This window comes from Tursiops truncatus, chromosome 2 (assembly GCF_011762595.2).
Source record: "Tursiops truncatus isolate mTurTru1 chromosome 2, mTurTru1.mat.Y, whole genome shotgun sequence".
NCBI lineage: Eukaryota > Metazoa > Chordata > Mammalia > Artiodactyla > Delphinidae > Tursiops > Tursiops truncatus.
The window spans coordinates 168089335-168109299 of NC_047035.1; the positions used below are offsets into that span (position 1 = coordinate 168089335).

Consider the following 19965-nt stretch of genomic DNA (forward strand, 5'->3'; position numbering starts at 1 on the left):
ACGGGGAACAGATCAGGAACTAGCATGACCCGGTGAATACAGGAGGAAGGTGTGTGAGGGGAGCTGCGAGATGCATCAGGTGTGGCTTGGAACACGTTGAGTTCGGGGTGTTTGCGGAGTCCTCACATGGGGACAGCTGGCGGGTATTTCAACACAGAAGCCTTTGGTTCAGGGAAGGGGTCCTGGAGGAAGATGCAGGTTCGAGGGGCACAAACATATATGTGGTCATTAAAACGACAAGAGAAAAAACATTGACCAGGGAGAAGTTTCCGAGCGGACAGAGCACTGGCCAAGCACAGAGAGGACCCCCGGGTCTGAAAGGAGGTTGAGGCACGGGAGACCAGGAAGGAGCCGGAAGCGTGGTCTTGCAGGCGCAAGTGGTGGGACCCACAGCCCCGAGTGCAGACGAAGGGCCAGGAAAGAGGTGAGGAAAGAGTCCCTGGAGGCCGTCATCAAGGGCGTGGGGAGGGTGGCCACAGATGACAGTCTCCAAACGCCAGGCCTGGCGGTGGGCTTGGGGGGAGGAAGGGGCGGGGGAGGAAGGATGGGGATGGGGGAGGCGGCCAGTGGGGATCCAGGGAGGATGGGGGGACAGTCTAAGGAACCATGTACCAGAGGAACTGGGGGAGGGTCGGCATTCGGGAGAGGGATGGGGGGTTACCCTCGACCGGGACCAGGAGGAAAGCTTCCTCCTCTGAACCCAGAGGAGGAGAAGACAGGGGTGGACTTAGAAGGGATCAAGGTGGGTCCTCATCGCTCCTGACGCCTCAATGAACTCAGTGGTGAAGGGCGTGGAGAGTGCGGGAACGTCTGGAAGTGCCCAGAGGAGAACAGGAACAGGAAGGCAGCAGACGAGAGCGCAGGATGCCGAGTAGGAGCGGGGCTGCGTGCTTGTGGCGGCAGTGGCCATAGGGCGGGTGTTTTCTCCAGGGCACCTGGCAGCTCCTCGTCTGGGGTGGAGACACCCGATGGGAGGGCTGGTGTAGGGTTAGGAGTTCGCCGGACAGGTTTGGCAGAAGGACAGGATATAAAGCATTGAAGGTGGTGGTGAAGATGCCCCCTGGGATGAAATTACAGCTTTCTTCACCCACCCTTCCTTTCCACCCATATCTGGGAAGCACGTGAAGCCAGAAAATGGCTTAGACTCGGGCAAATCTATGGAGATCAGGGAATGGATATATCAGTGGGGTTGGCAAGGAGATGCCGGGGAAAAGGGGCAACTGAGAATATAATGGTGGAGCGTCAAATGTTGGCAGCGAGCAGGACGTGTGGTCAACGGTGTGGGGTTGAAGTGTAGTGGAGATGAAAGCCAGTGAGGACGAGGTCTGGACACTCTAGCTAGGGGGTCACGGGATCTCTCGTGGATGGTGAAGTTATCCAAGATGGCAGCAGGACCTGGGAGTGAGGGGAAGGAAGATGCAGAGGTGTGCTGATGGAAAGGCTCCATCCTAGCCCCAACTGAGAAGAGGAGGAGAGATAAGGAGGAGGGAGGGTTAAGGTCCAGGGAGAATATCAACCAGGCTGCCCAATCTACGATACATGGGGCACGCGAGTAAGCAGTCTCCACCTGGGAGAGATGCAGAGGGGACAGCATCCCCGGGGTAGGGGTGCTTCTGAATCTCCTGTACCAGATTATAGACAGGGGTCTTCGGGGGTCTTTATTTTCTCTCCCTAAAAGCACCTACTGCAGTGCCCTAGACTAAGAACGCCATAAACATTTGAAGAATAAACATATTTTCTACTTTTGTTTCTAATGGAAGTAAATACAATAGCTCAGATATTTAGGCTAATTGGGGGAGAAAGGCCTATCTGAATTAGTAGGAAGTCTTAATAGCATATATTTAAAGAAACAAGGTTTTATTACATTCAAATGCCCACAGTGACACTTCTTAATCAGAGGGCTGCCGAAAAGTTCTTGAAATCGTGTTTTAACGAACAAAAGAAAATATTTGTATTTGGCACCCTATTCGATTATAGGAAAATGTATACCACAGAAATGATTGAATACACCGTCTTAGCAGGTAAACCTCTCCCTCCTTCCTTGTAATGTTATTTATGTAATTAATTTCCATAGCAACCCCTCTCTTCTTAGATTGGGAAATGCATGCATTCAAATTAGCCCACATTAGGAAGCAGAGATTCGAAATTAACAAAACAGATTTGGATTATGCCAACATCAAAGTGATTCCCGGCAACCACGTGTGTCAACGACTAGGTCCAGGAGAAACAGAGGGAAGGTCTCCCACTGTGTAGGTGGCTTCCAAGCGGATCTTTCTCACCATTTTAAGCTCAAGTGTTCTGCCGCTCGTTCAAAAGGTGACAATTTCTGGTTATTATTTTCTCCTTGCAGTGAAAAGTTATCTGGTTTCAATCATAAGAAGCCAGGGAAATCTCTGCCTCCTGGGTCTCCCTTTGCTTGCAAAGCATTGGGCTTTCCAAAAAATACCTCTACAAACAGATATTTCCATCGGGCATATTATTGACATTCTGGTTCATGGCTTACACTCAAACTTAAAAGAAACTTTTAACTAGAATCTACCTACAGAGGACGAAATCCTATTCTTTCTGTTACATGCGCAGATGAGTCCTGAGAACAGGGCCAAAGGACAGTCATTGTATTGATCTGAGAACACTCCATATGCTATGTGGATAGAGGTATCGGGTAAGGAGAACATATTTTTTGCTATGTGAATCTATAGCTAAAGGTCAAGCTATTATCCTGGTAATAGTTCCATTAGGAGTAATGATGTGAAAAGAGGTACTGCATTTATGAGCTGGGTTTCCTACTATGTTAATAGTGGGTCATTAAGAATCAGAGTAGAACAGTTTGCATTTATCCTTAGAATGCAGTAGGTCCTAAAAAGAAATTTCCCTCTCCTCCTGTTTTAATATATTAAGGGGAAGCAAGGGATAATTTTAAACACGTCCGAATAATCTGAACAAGTGGATTAAGGCCAACAATTAAACTAAATAAAAGAGTGGAAGCATCTACTCTGCTTACATACTTTGAGGTCCCAAGGCACAAAAGAGTATGTGAGGTCACCAGGGAAATGACAGATGTTCAGTTTGATCTGTACGTGAATAAGGACTTTTCTCAGATGCTTGCATTCATTCGAGCCATGCCCTTTAACTGTGTATCAATAATGAATAAGTTAGTGGTGGCTGAGTGGATCCTTCCCTGGGAACGTGGCATCTAATATAATCGTCAGTGAACACGGCGGTGTGTAGCGTGTCTGAATGTGATGAGCTGGGAACAGAGCAGATCGGCTGCACTCCCCAAACAGCTGTCTGTTCACACGATAGTTCCTAGAGGACTCTTCATGAGGCTTTTTCTGGCTCTCTGCACTGAGAAAAGCAGGATATGGTACGGATGTTTAAAGAAAGCCACTGGATCACACAGACAATTTAAGAAGCAGGAGAAGACTTACAGAGTTTTAATTTCACTGTGAAATCCTCTAACTGGGTTAAAACTCCGGCCAGCTGTGAGAGCCCAGCTTCTGATTTGTTGACTCAGTGTTAACCTCTGGTCAGACAGACAAGCGGAAATCAAGACTTAACATCAAGCAGAACTGAAAGTGGGGTCCTCGTTAGATCTGCCAAACTGCCTGAGGCTGTGCGGGCCCGGGTCAAGGGTGAGAAAGGGAACCCGAGCGTTCGGGCTGTGCCCACCTCCTCCCATCAAGTGAGGATAAAAGCCAGTGCCCCTCCCACATTTCCCTCTTCCCTTTGACTCTTTCCAAGCTATGATTTGAAACCTCCCACGTGCTAAGTACCATCTATCTATCTCATTTAATCTTGGCAAGAACCCGGTGGCACAGGTATTGTGATCCCATTGGACAGATGACAAGCTCAAAGTTCGGGCAGGTTAAATGACCGGCCCAAGATGGCACAGCTAATAGGGATTATTTTCCACATAAATTAATTAAGTTTTAATTTAGCGTTGTATATGAGCACGCAGATTCTGTAAAGGAATAATGACCGAATTCTCCAGAGGCAAACTGACAGCTCAGGTAATGCTTCCATGTGAGAGCTGTGAATGCTGCTCTGCTTTCAACCACACGAAGCAGAAGTGTGGCAGCCAACGGGGGAGGGAGACCCCGGCAGGTCTGTGAGATCATGGTCCCCCCATATTAAGGGGCCCAGGTGGCCTTGGTATGGAAGGGAGAGGGACACGGACTCCAGTAGCTTGGGTGTATAGTGAGGGTGAAATAAGGACATCTGCAGAACAAAGACTGAAAGACTATGTCACACAGACCGGCATTCAAAGAATTACTAAAGGCTGTATGTACCTGAGGAAAAAGAAACCAAACGTGAAAGGAAAGATGGGGGTGGAGGGGAAGAAAGGGAGGGCATGACCTGTAGGATATTAAGAATTACTGCGATGCCAAACTAATGAAAACGGTGTGATACTGGCTCAGAGGCAGATAAAAGACCAAGTGTAAACATGGAAAAGGGGAGCTTAGCCTATGAAAGAGGTGGAATTACAATTCACGTTAAAAAAAAAAAAAAGAAGTATGGTGTTAAAACGACTAACGACCCATAGAGAAAAACACATTCAATCGCTCCCTCACATTTTAGGCAAAAGTAAATTCCAGGTGGATAAAAGACCTGAATATGAAAGAGAAAACGTTAAAACTTTGTTGGAAAAAGAAAAAGAGAATGTCATTACATAATCAGGGCAGGGAGAATTTCTTTAAAAGGGCACAAGAAATGCACAAAGCATAAAGTAATCTATCTGACTGTTAAATCTAAACTTTGGTATGATAAAGGACTTCACCGGCAAAGTTTCTACAAGTCGGACAGTGAGAAAAAGTATTTTTAATACCTGTAACAGAGGAAAGAATGCATGTAAGTCAATAAGGAAACAAAAACCTAATGGGAAAATAGGAAAAGGATGGAAATTCACAGAGCAAAATAACCAAATAGTCATAAATATGAAATGACGCTCAACCTTGTTAATTATCAGGGAACCCACCACTGAGGTGTCGTTTGAGACCAATCAGACTGGCAAAGAGTAAAATTTGTTAACACCAGATGTTGGCAAGAATGAGGATAAAATGGGATTTCGTATCCATTGCTGGTGGATGTCTAAGTGATACTGTTGGCTTTAGAGAGCCATTTGGCAACACCTAGTGGTGCTGACGATGCTTCTACCCCGAGACTCAATTCCACTGCCCACTGCACGTCGTCCTCCATGGAAAATCGTGAGCAAGGAGAACCAACTAACTTAGCAGAAGGCTGGGGAAAGAAAGCGCTTTATTTACACAGTGGTGAGCAGTTAAAATGAATGCACTAGTTTTATAAGTGTGCTGCTATGAGTAAACTTGAGAAACAAAGACACAAGCTTGCAGAAAGTAGAGCCTGAGGCCGTGTATAACATATAGACTCACAAATTCGCAAAACGGTAGTAAATGTGAGGTATGGATACACACTTACGCGGTAAAGTAAAAATAGCGTGAACAGGGAAGAACAGGGAAGAACAGGGAAGAAAAATAGCGTGAACAGCAACTTCACGTTACTCTGCAGCAGCGGGGAGAAAGAGTCTGGTGAGGAACATTTTGATTCTTAAACTAAAGGAGCGGGGTGGTGGGGAGGCTATGAAGTAACATCTGTTTTCAATCTCAGTGGTAAGACGGAGAGAAAAGGAATCGCGGAAAATGTCTTCAACACATTCAAGATTAAGATGAATACCATTATTTCCACTTCTGACCTCAAGACTACTTACTGCTAATGGGGACAAATGCTGTTCTTCAATCAGTCTATGAAGAAATCAGACAGTGTCTCCTAGGATGAGGGCATGGAAATGCCAATGCTGACTTGTCTCAAGCACACTCCTTACACACAGTCTCTCAGGATGAGCACCAAAAGCTTTCCTTAAAAGAGAACCGGAAGACTAGGTGATCGGCCTGCTGGGAGGAACAGGTGAAGGCAAGAATCCATCACCCTGCAGGTCTCAGCTGAAATGCGACCTTCTCAGGCAAGGTCTCCCTGAGTTCGTTAACCAGTGGTTTTTAAATAATACCATCTAGTGATCGCCTAGACTATAAACTCAACAAGGGCAGAGATCACAGCTCTCTCGTTCATGGCTGGCACATAACAGGCAGCATAAATGTATGGTTTGTGGAAGAATAAATCTGAGAAACTCTTTTTCTCTGGTCTTTGACTTAACTTGAAAGAACTGAAGGAAGAGTTTCTTCAGTAAATAGCCATTGGTCTTGAAATACACGGAGTCCTGGAATTCATTTCAGGTTTGATTTAACAATAAGACTTACAGTGGTTCGTCAACGAATGCACCTAAATATGAAGTCTCCAGATTAGAAGTAAAGATAAGGAGATACAGTCATGCAAACAATAATGTGTTTATTGATGAGATCGGAATATCCTACTGAACTGCATATGCAGGAGACTGCAAGGCGATCGGCTGTCCCAGCAGGGTGATAGCTACAGTAACAACTACCCAATACTTCGTCCCTTGCTGCTGATCCTTGCACGGGGCTGTAACTTCCAGTTGGTTGTTGTAATGAAAAGCAATCTAGTTATCCATAAAACTGATTCCCAGTCGTATTTAATTATGAGAATTTGGACAAAATTCACTGACCCATAGTATTTCTGAACTGGAAGAGACTTGAAAAATTAGCCAAGCCACACTCTTTTGTTTTCAAGAGAAGGTAGTGTTTCAAGACCTTACGTGGCAGGGTTGGGAGTAAACCTACGTCCCATGATGCTCCTTTCACTGTCTCCAAACTTGCTGGGACTTGGAGGTTTCAACAATCTTGTGGAATCACAGTGATTCTCAAAGATTTGAGGCCAGAGTAGTCTGGAGGAAGAGAACAGTATCCTCTGTCTCCCTTTATTTAGTTTTTGCTACAATGGGGTCTCTGTCTAAGAGGAAGTGCCTTTAATGGTGTCTTACATTAAACGAAGTTAATTTTAATTTACTTTTATTTAAGAAAGCCCTCAGCAGACCTAGTCTGCAACACAACTAGTGGGAAGTACAACACTTTCCTTCGGCTTGCAGTGCTGTAACACGTTTGTTTCACGTGCTTGGTGTATTTTAAGGGGATGTATTATATCTGCTAAATATTAAGATCTGGTTGATAACAAACTTTGGTAAAATGGTATTTTACTCTTTACCCCTTTTTTTGGCAAAGAGAACTATTTCAAGATCATAGATTTATAGAAATTCTACTTGGAAGGCATCTTGGAAATAGTATAACTCATTTATTTCATAGATCTGGAACTGAGAGCCTCAAGTGAAACAAAATTTAAAAGGTCGAGAATCCTCAGTTCAGACAGTTGGTCAGTGGCACAAAAGCACGTGTCCGCCAAGTGCCCAAGCACTGCCTCATAGAATGCTTCTATGTTTATCTGTTCTTTATAGAAATGCATGAGGAGAAAGTGCTGAGTTTTTCTCTGAGTTCTTAAAGCTAGGGTTTCTTGGCACATGAACTTTCGAAGTCATTCCATGAGGTCCTGAGTTCGCTCACTAGCCAGTAACAGCCACAGGACCAGAATGAGTTATGACACATTTGGGAAGTTCAAGGACCATCCTATCCCTCACAACCACCTAAATTCAGAGATGGCCAAGGTGGGAAGAATAAGAATGATGAGCTGGGAGAGCAGTGGGGGTGATGCGGGCCTTGCCCATGGGGCTCAGGTCATCAGAGCAACACACTTGCCCCATCCCTGCCTGCATCTACCTGCGGCTGATGTCGCAGAGTGAACATTGGGGTGAAGATGCTGGGCATTAGGACAGGGCTGATGCCTCAGACTTTGTTTCCTGTTCTTTTTTAACGGTGACAACTCCCTTCTAATTGAGATCAGCTTGAAGGAAGTTTGGGGCTTATGTTGAGGCGGACAATTAAAAAGTTCTCAAACTTTTCCTTGATACTCTCTTTGAGGCCATCAGGATGGATGCTAGAAAAACACAGGGATGGATAAGTGTACAGATATAGCAAGGAGTCTTGAGATGGAAAAGACAGAAAACGGCAGATATAGCCTGCTTACGGATTCCATTTTGGGGTTTATTTAAAATCAAAATCCCACAAGAAACTTATTATACTTTACCTTTTGGAGATGATTACTCTCTGGCATGAATGAAAGTGCGAGAAACTACACTTCCTGTATTGCGCGTCGTGGAGACGGCTCTTTGACATTTAACAATAATCCACGCTTTCAGAGCCCCCGTGGAATACAGATTAGGTTTTATATTCAGGGTCGCCTTGATGGTTTTGACTGACACGATTTAGACCCTTCTTGAGTGCTCTGCACCACTTGATTTGTCTGTTGCTGTTTTTCTTCTATCTTCAAACTTATATTCTGCCTTCTCGAATTTCAGCTGCCCTCTTCCAACTGGTCATGGAGAAGTTGTGTGCTTATCCTGTTATTCATGCCTTGTATACATCCAATCGGGTGGAGTTGTGGTTTTTTTTTTTAAAATACATTTATTTATGTAATTTATTCTTTTGGCTGCATTGGGTCTTCGTTGCTACACACGGGCTTTCTCTAGTTGCAGCGAGCAGGGGCTACTCTTCCTTGCGGTGCGCGGGCTTCTCATTGCGGTGGCTTCTCTTGTTCTGGAGCATGGGCTCTAGGCGCACGGGCTCAGTAGTTGTGGCTCACGGGCTCTAGAGCGCGGGCTCAGTAGTTGTGGCTCACGGGCTCTAGAGCGCAGACTCAGTAGTTATGGCACACGGGCTTAGCTGCTCCGCGGCATGTGGGATCTTCCCGGACCAGGGCTCGAACCCGTGTCCCCTCCATTGGCAGGTGGATTCTTAACCACTGCGCCACCAGGGAAGTCCTGGAGTTGTGTTTTGATTTTTAAGAAACCACCTTTTTCAGTGAGGATGAATTGACTGCCTGATTCCCTCCATCCCTCTTTCTTTCCTTCCTGCATTTATTGATCGTTAATTGTGTTTCACATGCCACGGAATATGCAAAGCAAATATTCCCCATGTAAGATTTGCCCCCTAGGAACTTACAGTCTTGTTGGAAAGATAAGATGTCTAAACACAAGTAGGATGGCCATAGATCCTGATTTGCCCAGGATAGTTCACAATGTCTGTTTTCCTGGTGAAATGATTAACAGCACCATTTTCACTCTCAAAAGAGTCCCGGTTTGGGCAATAAATGATACAGTCAGTCCTTCACATAAACCATGAGTAGCAAAGCGAAGGGTCAGGATGTATTGCTAAGCGGTCTAAACGTAACATGTGCTATAGGAATTAGAGAAAGGAGAAATCAATGGAGCCTCGGGCATCAGGAGAAAAGGCTCATGGGAGAGATGATGAGACTTGGGCCGGACCAAGAAGAATGAGCTGGATTTGTCTACGAAGAGAGGAAGAGCCTGTAGCCCTGGGGAACACAGCACAACTCAAAGTCCAGAATGAGTATGTGATGCTTGAGGAACAGTGTCAGTGCTGGGCTGCGTCGCCGGGTAGGAGCCCAGGGAAATGTGGCTGGGAGGAGAGGAAAATCAAGTTACGGGAAGTCTGGGTAAGGCCAGGGTTTGCGCTTGATTTCATGGGCAAAGAAGCGGTAGGAAAAACGTCATGAACTCTTGTCTTACAGAAGAAGAAATGAGGGTCAGGGAGGATATTTCAAGAGTGTTTCTGCCAAACTTCAGGGACGAGGTGATGGATAGCTTGACTAGGATGGTGTCAGAGAAGCCAGAGGCCGGTGAACGGGAGAGAAGGGACGAAAAGAACTGACGGGACCGGGTCGTGAAGTTGGATTAGAAGCAGAAGGAAAAAAAAAAAAAAAAGGCATTGACGGTGATTCTGAACTTTCAAACTTGAAAAGTAGGAGAATGTTGATGCCTCTGTGAAAATTAATGTGTCTGCTACATCAATAACCTATTTACATTTCTATCTCCCCTGACCTCTGTTCTCTACTTGTACCAGTTACTCCCCATACTAACACTTTCAGCTCACTGAGAACAGGGAGTGGATCCTACCCAGAGCCTGGTATACAACAGAGGCACTCAGTAAAGGAAGGAAGGAATGAATGAATGAATGAATAAATAGCTTGTATAAAAAAATGTGTCTGCTGGGGGTGTTAGTGTTAGAAGCCCCAGGCCACCTTTCAGGTGATGCACGTGTGGGTAAGAAGGACCACCGCTGACTCTAGAAAGAGGCCAGGCCAGGCCCCCGTGCCCGCTGGTTAGGCTGGATGTCCTGCGTGCCTTGATGCCTGCTGTCCACTGTCTCTCTTGCTCCTGGCTTGTGTCCACATTTCTACTTAGGATTTGCCTGCACTTAGTTGTAGATGGCTAAGCTGCCTCCACACGGGGGGAGATGAAGAGGTTGGGGGAGACATGGACGTAACATAACCGACACTGGATGTGCTCTGTGATCAAAGGGACAGGGTGGATGTAGGGGCACCAGGGTTCTGAGAAATCCCAGGAGCTGATGACGGAGAGGTGTGAAAATCTAACCAAGAGCCGGAAGCACCAGAAAGAAGAACCTGGAAACACAGTCAGCGTAACAGAAGGCTTGACTCAAGGAGCAGTCGGTGAGAAAACCCGACTCATTCCAAAAGGCAGCGTCTCTCTCTTCTAAGGATGCTTTTAACCGGACAGATGCAGCCAGGCTTGCTCTTATACAAAGATGTCTTCAAGGCAGCCACAATAGATGACAGCTTTCAGTTCAATTTGAAATAAAGGTCGATGGATTTTGAGGCATTTTCTTAATGGAAACTGACACAGATCCTTAGTTTTTTTTTTTGTGGGCTTACCATCAGTCCCTGGTACTACGGTGACAGCAACTATTCCATGATCAGCTGCATAAACCCCTCTAGGGCAGCGATCCAAGCAAATGTCAACTCCCGAGTCTCTCAGATTTCTGCAGCACACCTTGTATGAGAGAGTCAATAACTCTTCGTGGAAATGAATTAAAATAATTGTCAGATCACGAGCACCAACGACAGGTCCAGGAGAAAAGCTACGAGGAATTATGCAATTTGACCAATTTTGGACTCATTATCCAATTCTGCTTCCCAGCAGTGGGAAAGAAAAGAGGAGAGATGGGGCATTACCTGAAGATGCTGGTGAGCGTTTCAGATCGGCCACACAATTCAGGGGTCTAAAGGAAAAAGAGATGGGCTACACAGAAAACACTGCCCCTTCCTTGGGACCTCTGACTTGCCTCTGCCAGAAAACTGTCATGATAAATAAGCAAATCGGCAACGTCCACCAGGGGAAGGGTGTCCACAACATTGCAAAACACAGTCATGCTATAGTGGCCCTGCTTGTGCGACAGAAACTCATCTCTTTTGACAGGAGGCTGTTTATGTAATGAAATGCAGGCTGGGTGAGAATTCAGTCACCGGGACTTAGAACTGAGTCCCTGAGAGTTAATCCACAATGGGTTGCCATCCGTGGTGTGATGGGCTGAAGACAGATCAACAAAAGCCACAGAGTCTTTCTTAACAAATGTCTCCACGCTTCCCTTTGCTCCTCATGCGGATAGAGTTGTCATTTTGAGGAAGGGGAGGTTCCTTTTCCGAGCTTACGGAAGACCAGTGACAAAGCAGGGACAGTCTTGCCACTGTCTCTGGCCCCAACCCGAAGGATTCTGGTTCATTAAGTCTGGGATGGAGCCGAGGCAGCTTTAAGAAGCACAGCCCCGGTTGAAAACCCCTGGGGCAAACTGTGTTTGAGTCCATTGCAATGGCGTTTATATACATGAAGTTAAACGCTTAAAGGTGAACGGGTTGGTGAGGACTCAAGGCCCAACGCTTAGAATAGACTTTAAACAGTTCTGGAGGCGAAAGGCTTTCACCCAATGTCTTACTCCACTGAAGCTGCATTGAAATTATTCTGTAAGTTAACCTCTTCCATTCTCTTTGCATCTGGGACACTGCTCATCCTTCAAGGTCTGGTTCTGATGTCACCTGTTCCGTGAGCCCTTGTCTTACTGGGACGTCCAGCCTCTGTGCTTTCTCCCTCCGTGAATGATGGGCACTTGACGTTTGTTCTGTTCTACCTCGGAGACGGTTCTAGGTCCTGGCTCACCGTTTACGTGTGTGTCACTCCGCTGGACGGCACGCTCCTGAAGGTCAGGGGCCACGCCTCCCTAGTCTCCGTCACCCGTTCCTGCCTCACAGCGGGTGCGTGGTAAGCGCGAGTGTGGTTAACAGCAACGCCATGCCTGCTGATGATTTCTGCGTTTGCGAGGTCCATGAAAATACCGCCAACGTTGTGGTGCTCTCGTGACTTCTCCAGTCTCGGAAAAGCGGCAAAGACCACTGGGTCTTCTGTATCGCACTGTTTGCTGCGGAAGTTGGCTGGCTCCGCGCTTCAAATACGCCGTCGGGGAGCCGGGCCGAGTGCTTGCCCAGAACGGAGATGACATTTTCTGTAGCGATGATAAAGCTTCACGGAAAAGTACGCATCTGTTTATTGCTCCACCTGCTAGACTCGCGCAGAAGTCTGGCGGTGCTGTTCGTCCACTTTGGTACACGAGGCAGTGAACCACTCAAGTCCTGGGAGGCACTGCGGGCTCGTCTGAAACCAGGGCCCTTGTGTAACAACACAACAGGGAAGAATCAGTTTAAGCCCCGGAGAGTCATCGGATGAGAGCCGCTGACACACGTTATCTTCTCATTTGCTCCAGGAGAGACGCAGGGCAGCCTACAGAAAAGGGGGTGCTCTTAGCAACAGAGGAAGGCGAACGTGTGCCGGAGGGCTGTGCAGCCAGTACAGATCGTGACTGATCGAACCGGCGGTTAGCATCGGAGCTGGGATGGCACTGCTCTTCCCAGGGTGGTCTGGAAACAGCCTGCCCCAGTCACCTGCAGGGGCCTGTTCAAAATCCAGATTCCTGGGATTACCCTACACCTACTGAATTAATCTCCGAGGATGGGACCCAGAAATCTGGGAATTTTGAACCAATGCCTCAGGTAATTCTGGTGCACACTGAAATATGAGACCAGCTATGGAAGGGGCTGAACACACAGGGCTCTGCGTATGGAATGACCGACATTCAACATCACCCACCTGTCACTGGACCTCCATAAAAAGAGGGAGAATGCAAACAACAACAGCTAGGTAATAGTTACAGACAAGCTAGGAATCTGATGTCATTAAACAGTCGTTACAGATTATTTTGTTGTCATATATTATGCAGGTCTATCCTGTTTTAAGCTGATCTGATGTGTAAAAATCTGAACAGATTAGTTAACAAATGAATATTCATTTTCCAAAAGGATTTCTTGAATGAAAGCATTTATCAACTGGTTCCAATGGCCAAACACTTCAACTAGAATTGAATTTACATACAACGCTGGAAGACTGCTTCACGCAGGGCAACCTGCACACGCTTTCTTTGTGGTCCTGTGCACCGGAAGAGTCTCTTTCCCTGGGGAAGCGATCACACTTCTATCTTTCCCTCTACTACGACGGGACTGATTCTCACTGTCTTCAAAGGAAGACCTGCCCTTGAAGCTAATAAATAAACTGAGGACAGCTAAGCTTTACCTAGAAATTCATTCTGAATACAACACAACAACTGAGCGGTCATTTAAAATCATTAGTATGGCCACCTTCCCAGTGGAATTTATAAAGAATCCAAAGTGCTAAATTTTAAGATAGAAATTTAAAGCTGAGACCCCTTTCTTTTCATATGGTCCTCGTAGAAGGTATGAAGTAATGGCTCTGGAGTGAGAGAGGCCTGGGGTTAAATCTTGGCGCTCCCACTTACTAGTTGTTTCCTTTAAGTTTACTTAATTTCTCAGAGCCTCAGTTTCCTCTCCCATAAATGGAACTAAAATCATCAACATCGTAGGGGTATTCGAGTCCAAGCTGATGTGCCAGCCTTGTCCTTACAGGGAGTTCTCAGAACACACAGAAGTTACTATCAATAAATAAGAAATCAGATGTAGATTCCACTCCCAAACATATTAAAGTCTATTTGAGATCAGATAGAAAACAGCTATTCACTTTTTGGGAATAAATCCAAGGAAATGAGTGACGATATACAATAAAAATGGAAAATAAAGGAGTTCCAAAATGGCAAATATAGACCCTACGTGTCTCTAGAGTTGCTGGAATAGGAGGAGAGGTTTTGGTGGTCTGTTCAGCAGAGCCTATGAAAGGGTGAGGTCACATGAAGTGTCAGAAGCATAGTCGAGTGTCTGGAGCACCGCCACCCAAGGAGGGCTCCCGCCCAGGGATGCTCTGATCCCCCCGGGCCATCCCGGCCGGTCAGCAGCACTGATGCTCCCCGACAGCAGCAGTGCAGTTTGTGCTACATGGAGTGAACGAAGGGCAGTAGGGTGGTTCTTGCACTCGATAAGGAGACGTCGTTTCCTTTGAATGCAAGAGGATTCAAAAACCTAGTGTAGTTTGATAGTAATAAAACTTTCTCCGTTAATCACTATGAAGCTGAATTAAAAACCATAACCCGGGTTCTAAAAATGGCTTCACTGCAGCTACACTTTCTGAAGAGCATTCAGAGGTGCAGTGGTTACGTCAATATCGGATAACTCTCACTAGGTCACCCTGTGTGGTTTCCTGGGCATAGGACACCAAGAACTAGGTGGTCTTTGGCAGGTAAAGCATAAAGGGAGGAGAGGACACCTGGGTCCTGACCTCCATTTGCATCCTGGCTGTAAAATCATTTCCAGATTAAATCTAGGATACTGAACTATCCTTAGCCCCAAAACCTAAGACTCCACTTAATAAGATCCTAAGTTGCTTCTTCCCAGAGTTAAATTCAAAGTGCTCAGGTGAAAGTTTCTAATTAAGGATCCTTTCATCATCAACACCTTGGGTCATACCTATAAATGAATTTTTAGTGAATTACCAATAAGTGGTACCTACCATAAAACAGATGAGACTGAGAAAAGAAAAGCATGATCTCTACAAAGAGGCTTGTACATCTTTTTCAAGATACGGTACTATGGGGAATATTGATTATAACTACGAAGAGATATGTTAACAATCCCACGATAAACTCTGCTTTTTAAGTCCATTTCTGTTCCTGTTCATGAGCATTTTACAGGTTTTCCTTATCTTGTTTCCCATTCTTGTCTTAACCAACTTCATCACTTTGTTTGAAACAAAATCCAGCCTCCACTGTTGTTTTTACTGAAGGTTTCATAAAATCAACCAGTCTATGTATATTCCTAGGTTGTAGAACTTTTCAAATTAATACAGTATTGGTGCACTGTCCCATAAAGGATGGAGGAAGAAACACTGAGTATTTAGTATTTGCAAAATCTTTTCAAAATATGTGGTAGACAGCAGTAGTAACATGAGTAGTCTTCTTGCCATTGTTATGTAGAAAGAAACAATTTTATCGCTTTGCCAGATCACTCAGATTCAAAAGACTTGGTTAGGGAAGTCAATTTCTTTTTTAACTCTAATAATAGCATGAAAAACTGGGTATAATAATTCAATAAGACCGTCAATTAGGAGTTGCTCAGACTTCCTGGGTCTCTCCCATGTATACATGGTATTAAATTTTGTGTGATTTTTCTCTTGTTAAAGAAAAGAAAAAAACCTTCAATGAATAGCTACTTCCAAAAATCGCTTTATAGTATAGTGTGTGGGTTAATAAATGTTTAGCGAGTCAAACTACGGCATGAAAAGAAAAAAAATATTAGGGAATTAAGAGAATTGTATTCAAATTTATATTCAGTTGTGGTTTCCATTTTTTTTTTTGTTTGTTTGTTTCATTGGCACTTTATTAAGTGGTAGAAATTTACAGCAACATTTTGACATCAATCCTTCCAAGTTAGGTGTGAGAAGACCTGCGGATGGATGTTAATACTAGGCCCATTATGTCAATAAATTAAGGGCAAAGTCAAGATGAAAAATAAAAACCTATGTCCATTCACTCACCCAACGTGTATTTATGGAAACCTGACTGTGTGTAGAGCTCTCAGTGAAGTGCAACAGGTGATAAAAAAGAGGAAGACAAAGCTTCTTCTCGAGGCGCTTGTAAGAAATTGTCAGAATAAATCAGGTAGGAACGTTGGCCGATCCGTATGAACAGGGTGTCTTCGTAAGAGAGACACACCTGACGCCATATTTATACTCTGAATGAGGATTGTAGGAACGTACGCGGTACCCTCTGAAGTGTGGGATGATGGAGGCCTTTCAGCTGTCTATGCTTTTTTATGGTTTGGGTTTTTTACAAGCATGTGTTATTTTTGTAATCAAGGAAAAAAAGTCAAAATTGGAATACTTCTATGAATCAACACGGCAGGTAAACAAGTGAAGATACAATATCTGTGGCCTTAGGTTGTTGGTGCCTCATGGGTGGATCTCTGTCTGTTTTAAAGTTATTTTGTTGTTCTAAAAGAATTTTTTAATGCCAGGCTTAATTCAACAATAAAAGAAGAGTATGAAAAGTGTAAGTTCTTTGGTTTGAATAACCTGCTTTATTATGCATTGGGGCAGAAGAGCCCTCGTTGCCATTTTTATTTCTAGCTAAAGAGGAGGGCTGTGAAGATGATCAAGGGATGTTTTCTATTTCTGTTTCTCATATACTTTTTCAAACTACTGTACTATGTCCAGTCTAGATTGAAACTGGTAGCATAAAACCCGTATCAGTCTGCTTGTAATGATATATTTCATTATCATCTATGATTAGGGTAACTCTTCTGTCATTAAGATGGAACACAGTCATTCATGATTCCCTAATTTCCAAACCCTTTCATGTTGTTAATATACTGCCCTGGAAAAAAAGAAAATGAAAACAATCCCTGGCTACATTTCAGCATGTTTAAAAGCTTCAGCATGAAAAGCATCGGCAGCCTTGCCCTTCATGTTGCCAGAAATCCCAGCCACACATATTAAATCCAAATGGGACCCTTCTTCACTTCAGCAAGTCCTAGTTACATCATTGACTCTTTGTCAAATTCTGTAATCTTGTTTTTAGTGTCGCTTCAGGCTGAATCATTCTTTTCAGAAATGGCACAGATTGTGATATCTCTGTAGCTTACTTAATACAACTCAGCTGTCACTTTAAGTGAAAAAACTCTGTTGGAGGATGAGAAGTTTTCTGTTAATGAAGGCTCATGTCCTTCTGGCCGTGAACAAAGGCTGCCTGGTACTTGCTAACTCCATTTAAAAATCGTATTATTTTGCAAAGTTAATTGTGGGATTCCAAGTACCCTCTAAGTGCTGTTGAGTTCGTTTACTCATTTTGCACGGTGGGGGGACCAGGGGTTGGGCGGCAGCGCTCTGTCCGTCAGTCCACAGCCAGACAACACGGCAACCCTGGCCGGGGAGAGACATCCCGAGCGGTGATTCTGGTGTAACTGAGGCCTGATCCGAAATTTCATTTTCATGGCAGTTGTATTTATATTTGCAAATTCATTTACATTCTTTCTGAAAGTCACATCTAAATACTTCTGTTACCTAAAATTACATTTATCAGAGTCCTAAGTAAGGGCATTTTATTTTATTTATTTATTTTTTAAAACATTTATTTATTTATTTTTGCTGTGTGCCGGGTCTTAGTTGCGGCATGCAGGATCTTTTTTTTTTTTTTTAGTTGCATTATGTGGGATCTAGTTCCCTGACCAGGGATCGAACCTGGGCCCCCTGCGTTGGGAGCGCAGAGTCTTACCAACTGGACCACCAGGGAAGTCCCAAGGACATTTTAAAAGTAAGAAGTAAATGAGAAGGAAAATTAAATTTAAAATATGCAGTACATCTAGGATGTGGACCTGGTTGTAAATGAGGATCTACACATACGTGCGCCTGCGTGGCTATCGTAACGCAGTGGGATTCAGACACGCCTTCACACGTGTTAATGGGGAGACCCAGGGACTTGTTTGCATGTAACTGGCACGACTCCATGTCACAAAACCAGAAGGAGCAGAGTAGGGTCTGGCTTCACAGTGGGATCGCTTCCATTTAAAGTATATTTAAAAGCAGTGACCTAGTAAAGCAACTTCTGAACTTTGGAGAGAACTCTTCTACCTTCTTTTCAAAAGAGCATCACGGCTTTATTCTTACTTACAACTAAAAATCTAAGTAGAAATCCTGTTTTGATGAAGTTCTTAGAAATGACTGAAAGGAAAAAATACTTTCATTTTCAAAGTTAGTTAAGGAACAACTTTTCAGTTCTGCAGCACATCAGACTGGCTCTTAAATTCTGATTTTAACAAATTAACATCACCTTGAAATAGCAATTTCTAGTGGTATTTGGGGCGGAGAGTTAGGGAGCTCACACCCAAAAGCCAGGCCGGTGGGCAGATGGCCAGCGGCAAGTTAAATTCGCCTCTAGTTCATTTACTACACTTTAAGCTGCATCTTTATGGAATGAAGGCAAAGCTTAACAAAGACCCCGTAAAATGAAATGATGCAGACCAACCTTTTATTGCACCCACAATATTTTGGTCTAGTCCTTTCCGGTTGTCATTGAGTCCTCTTTTCCTCTTCCCATTGGGTAAGGAGTTAGCCAAAGTCTTGTCATCAAAAAATGCACACACCAGTTTTCTAAACAGAAGGCTTCCTGAGCGAGTGTAGTTTGACAGTATAGAGTCCAGCTGAGATTTAGGCATAAACACATCGAAGCCTTCAGCAAGTTGCACTTCTGGCTACCAAAAGAACATAAATATGTCATTAAAAGCAAGATTGGAAGCAACCAACTTTGGGCATACGTGCAACAAAAAAACATCACTAGCTCTTGCAATGGCCATATACTCTGCAAAGCACACAGCCTCGGCTTTGTGTGACAGTGTTTGCGACTTACAAAACCAATTACTAGTGACAGTTCACCAAATGAGATGCTCTAATTCCAATATTAAGTCTCGTCAAAAGCAGTGGAAAGGAGCACGCCGGAAAAGCATTCTCGGCCTTAGAGAAAGTTAAGAGAAAGCTGGATAATTCCCAAAGCATTTAACTCTAGAGCTACCCAGGGGACTTGAGACTTTGGGGTGAAACGTCTTCATTTTGTAAAGGAGGGAACACAGGCCCAAAGAGATCACAATAAAAATGACTTAGAACTAATTTAGACGTACTCAGTGCCTTACTATTTACAGATCACTTTCTCCTGCGTTAAATAATTTGACCTCAGTTGCCTAAGGACACAAACACGAGGCTACCCTCTAGGTCCCATGCTCTTGGCACTAGGCCAGCGGTTTTAAGCTGTGGAGCTTTTTTTCCTCCAGTGAAAACTTAGGTCAACTGATACATCAACAACAATGCTGAGCAGGTGCCCTGATCCCTGCTTTTGGGAGGAAAATCTGAAGCTCTATCCCAGAGCACCAATGGAAAACCAGTGTGCCAATCACAGTGTTTCCCTGCTGGGGGTTTCCTGACTGGGATGCTGGATCAGAAGGCCGATAAGGGCCCTTTCAACTTGGACTCTCCCACATAAGCTCAGACACTGATAGTACATTCTCTATGTACATGCCATGGACGTTTACAACCCACCTTCCCATCTTTCAACCCAGCTCACACCATTGCCTTTTCAAAGCCTTTCCTAACTGTTTCTTTCCCGAGGAGGCGGTTCTGCATGCTTTGTCACTGCTATTTATTTGACATACTTATATGACTGTGTTTACTAGACCGTATTATAATTATTGATTAGATCACGGCCCCTCCTGTTGCCTGGAACTCAGTCTTTGTTATCTCTAGGGCCTGGCACATTGTAGGCACTCAGTAAATTCTTGTTCAATAGATAAAAGTTCATCAGTCATTATCTCAACTACTAAGTCATTTACTGTTGATTGTAACACGAGGACTTTAAAATAATAACGTTAAGGTGAAGAAGTGCAGTTGGTAAACTTTTGTTAGAAAAAAGTCAGAAGGAATCTTCACTTAGGATGTATCATAAAAGCTTTTTCTTAGATACCATGTTTAAAACTTTGCAAAGCTGATACTACTTTAGATTTTCTAAGTCATATTAGAAGTGTGAGGATTTGGGACTAGTTTTTCTCCTAGGGAGCAGGACTTATTTTTGTTTGTGCTGCGGTCAGAGTAAAGGGCTCAGAGAAGGGCTTAAA

The 19965-nt window shown here is 44.3% G+C and overlaps 1 protein-coding gene and 1 non-coding gene across 15 annotated transcripts in view; both read right to left on the reverse strand.

The window, feature by feature from the left end:
• BEND7 (BEN domain containing 7) overlaps positions 1 to 19965 on the reverse strand; it is a 77928-nt gene that overhangs the window by 16137 nt on the left and 41826 nt on the right. For 13 of the 14 annotated variants that reach the window (XM_073801665.1, XM_073801664.1, XM_073801661.1 and 10 more), the window contains one exon: positions 18330 to 18555. In XM_073801665.1, coding sequence (XP_073657766.1) covers positions 18330 to 18555 — 226 coding nt within the window. Of the gene's footprint in view, positions 1 to 1806; positions 12632 to 18329; positions 18556 to 19965 lie in introns of those variants that run through there. The other variant, XM_073801672.1, reaches the window with a different exon arrangement.
• On the reverse strand, positions 17525 to 17597 carry TRNAG-CCC (transfer RNA glycine (anticodon CCC)). The gene has a single exon. It is a non-coding gene; the product is annotated as a tRNA-Gly (tRNA).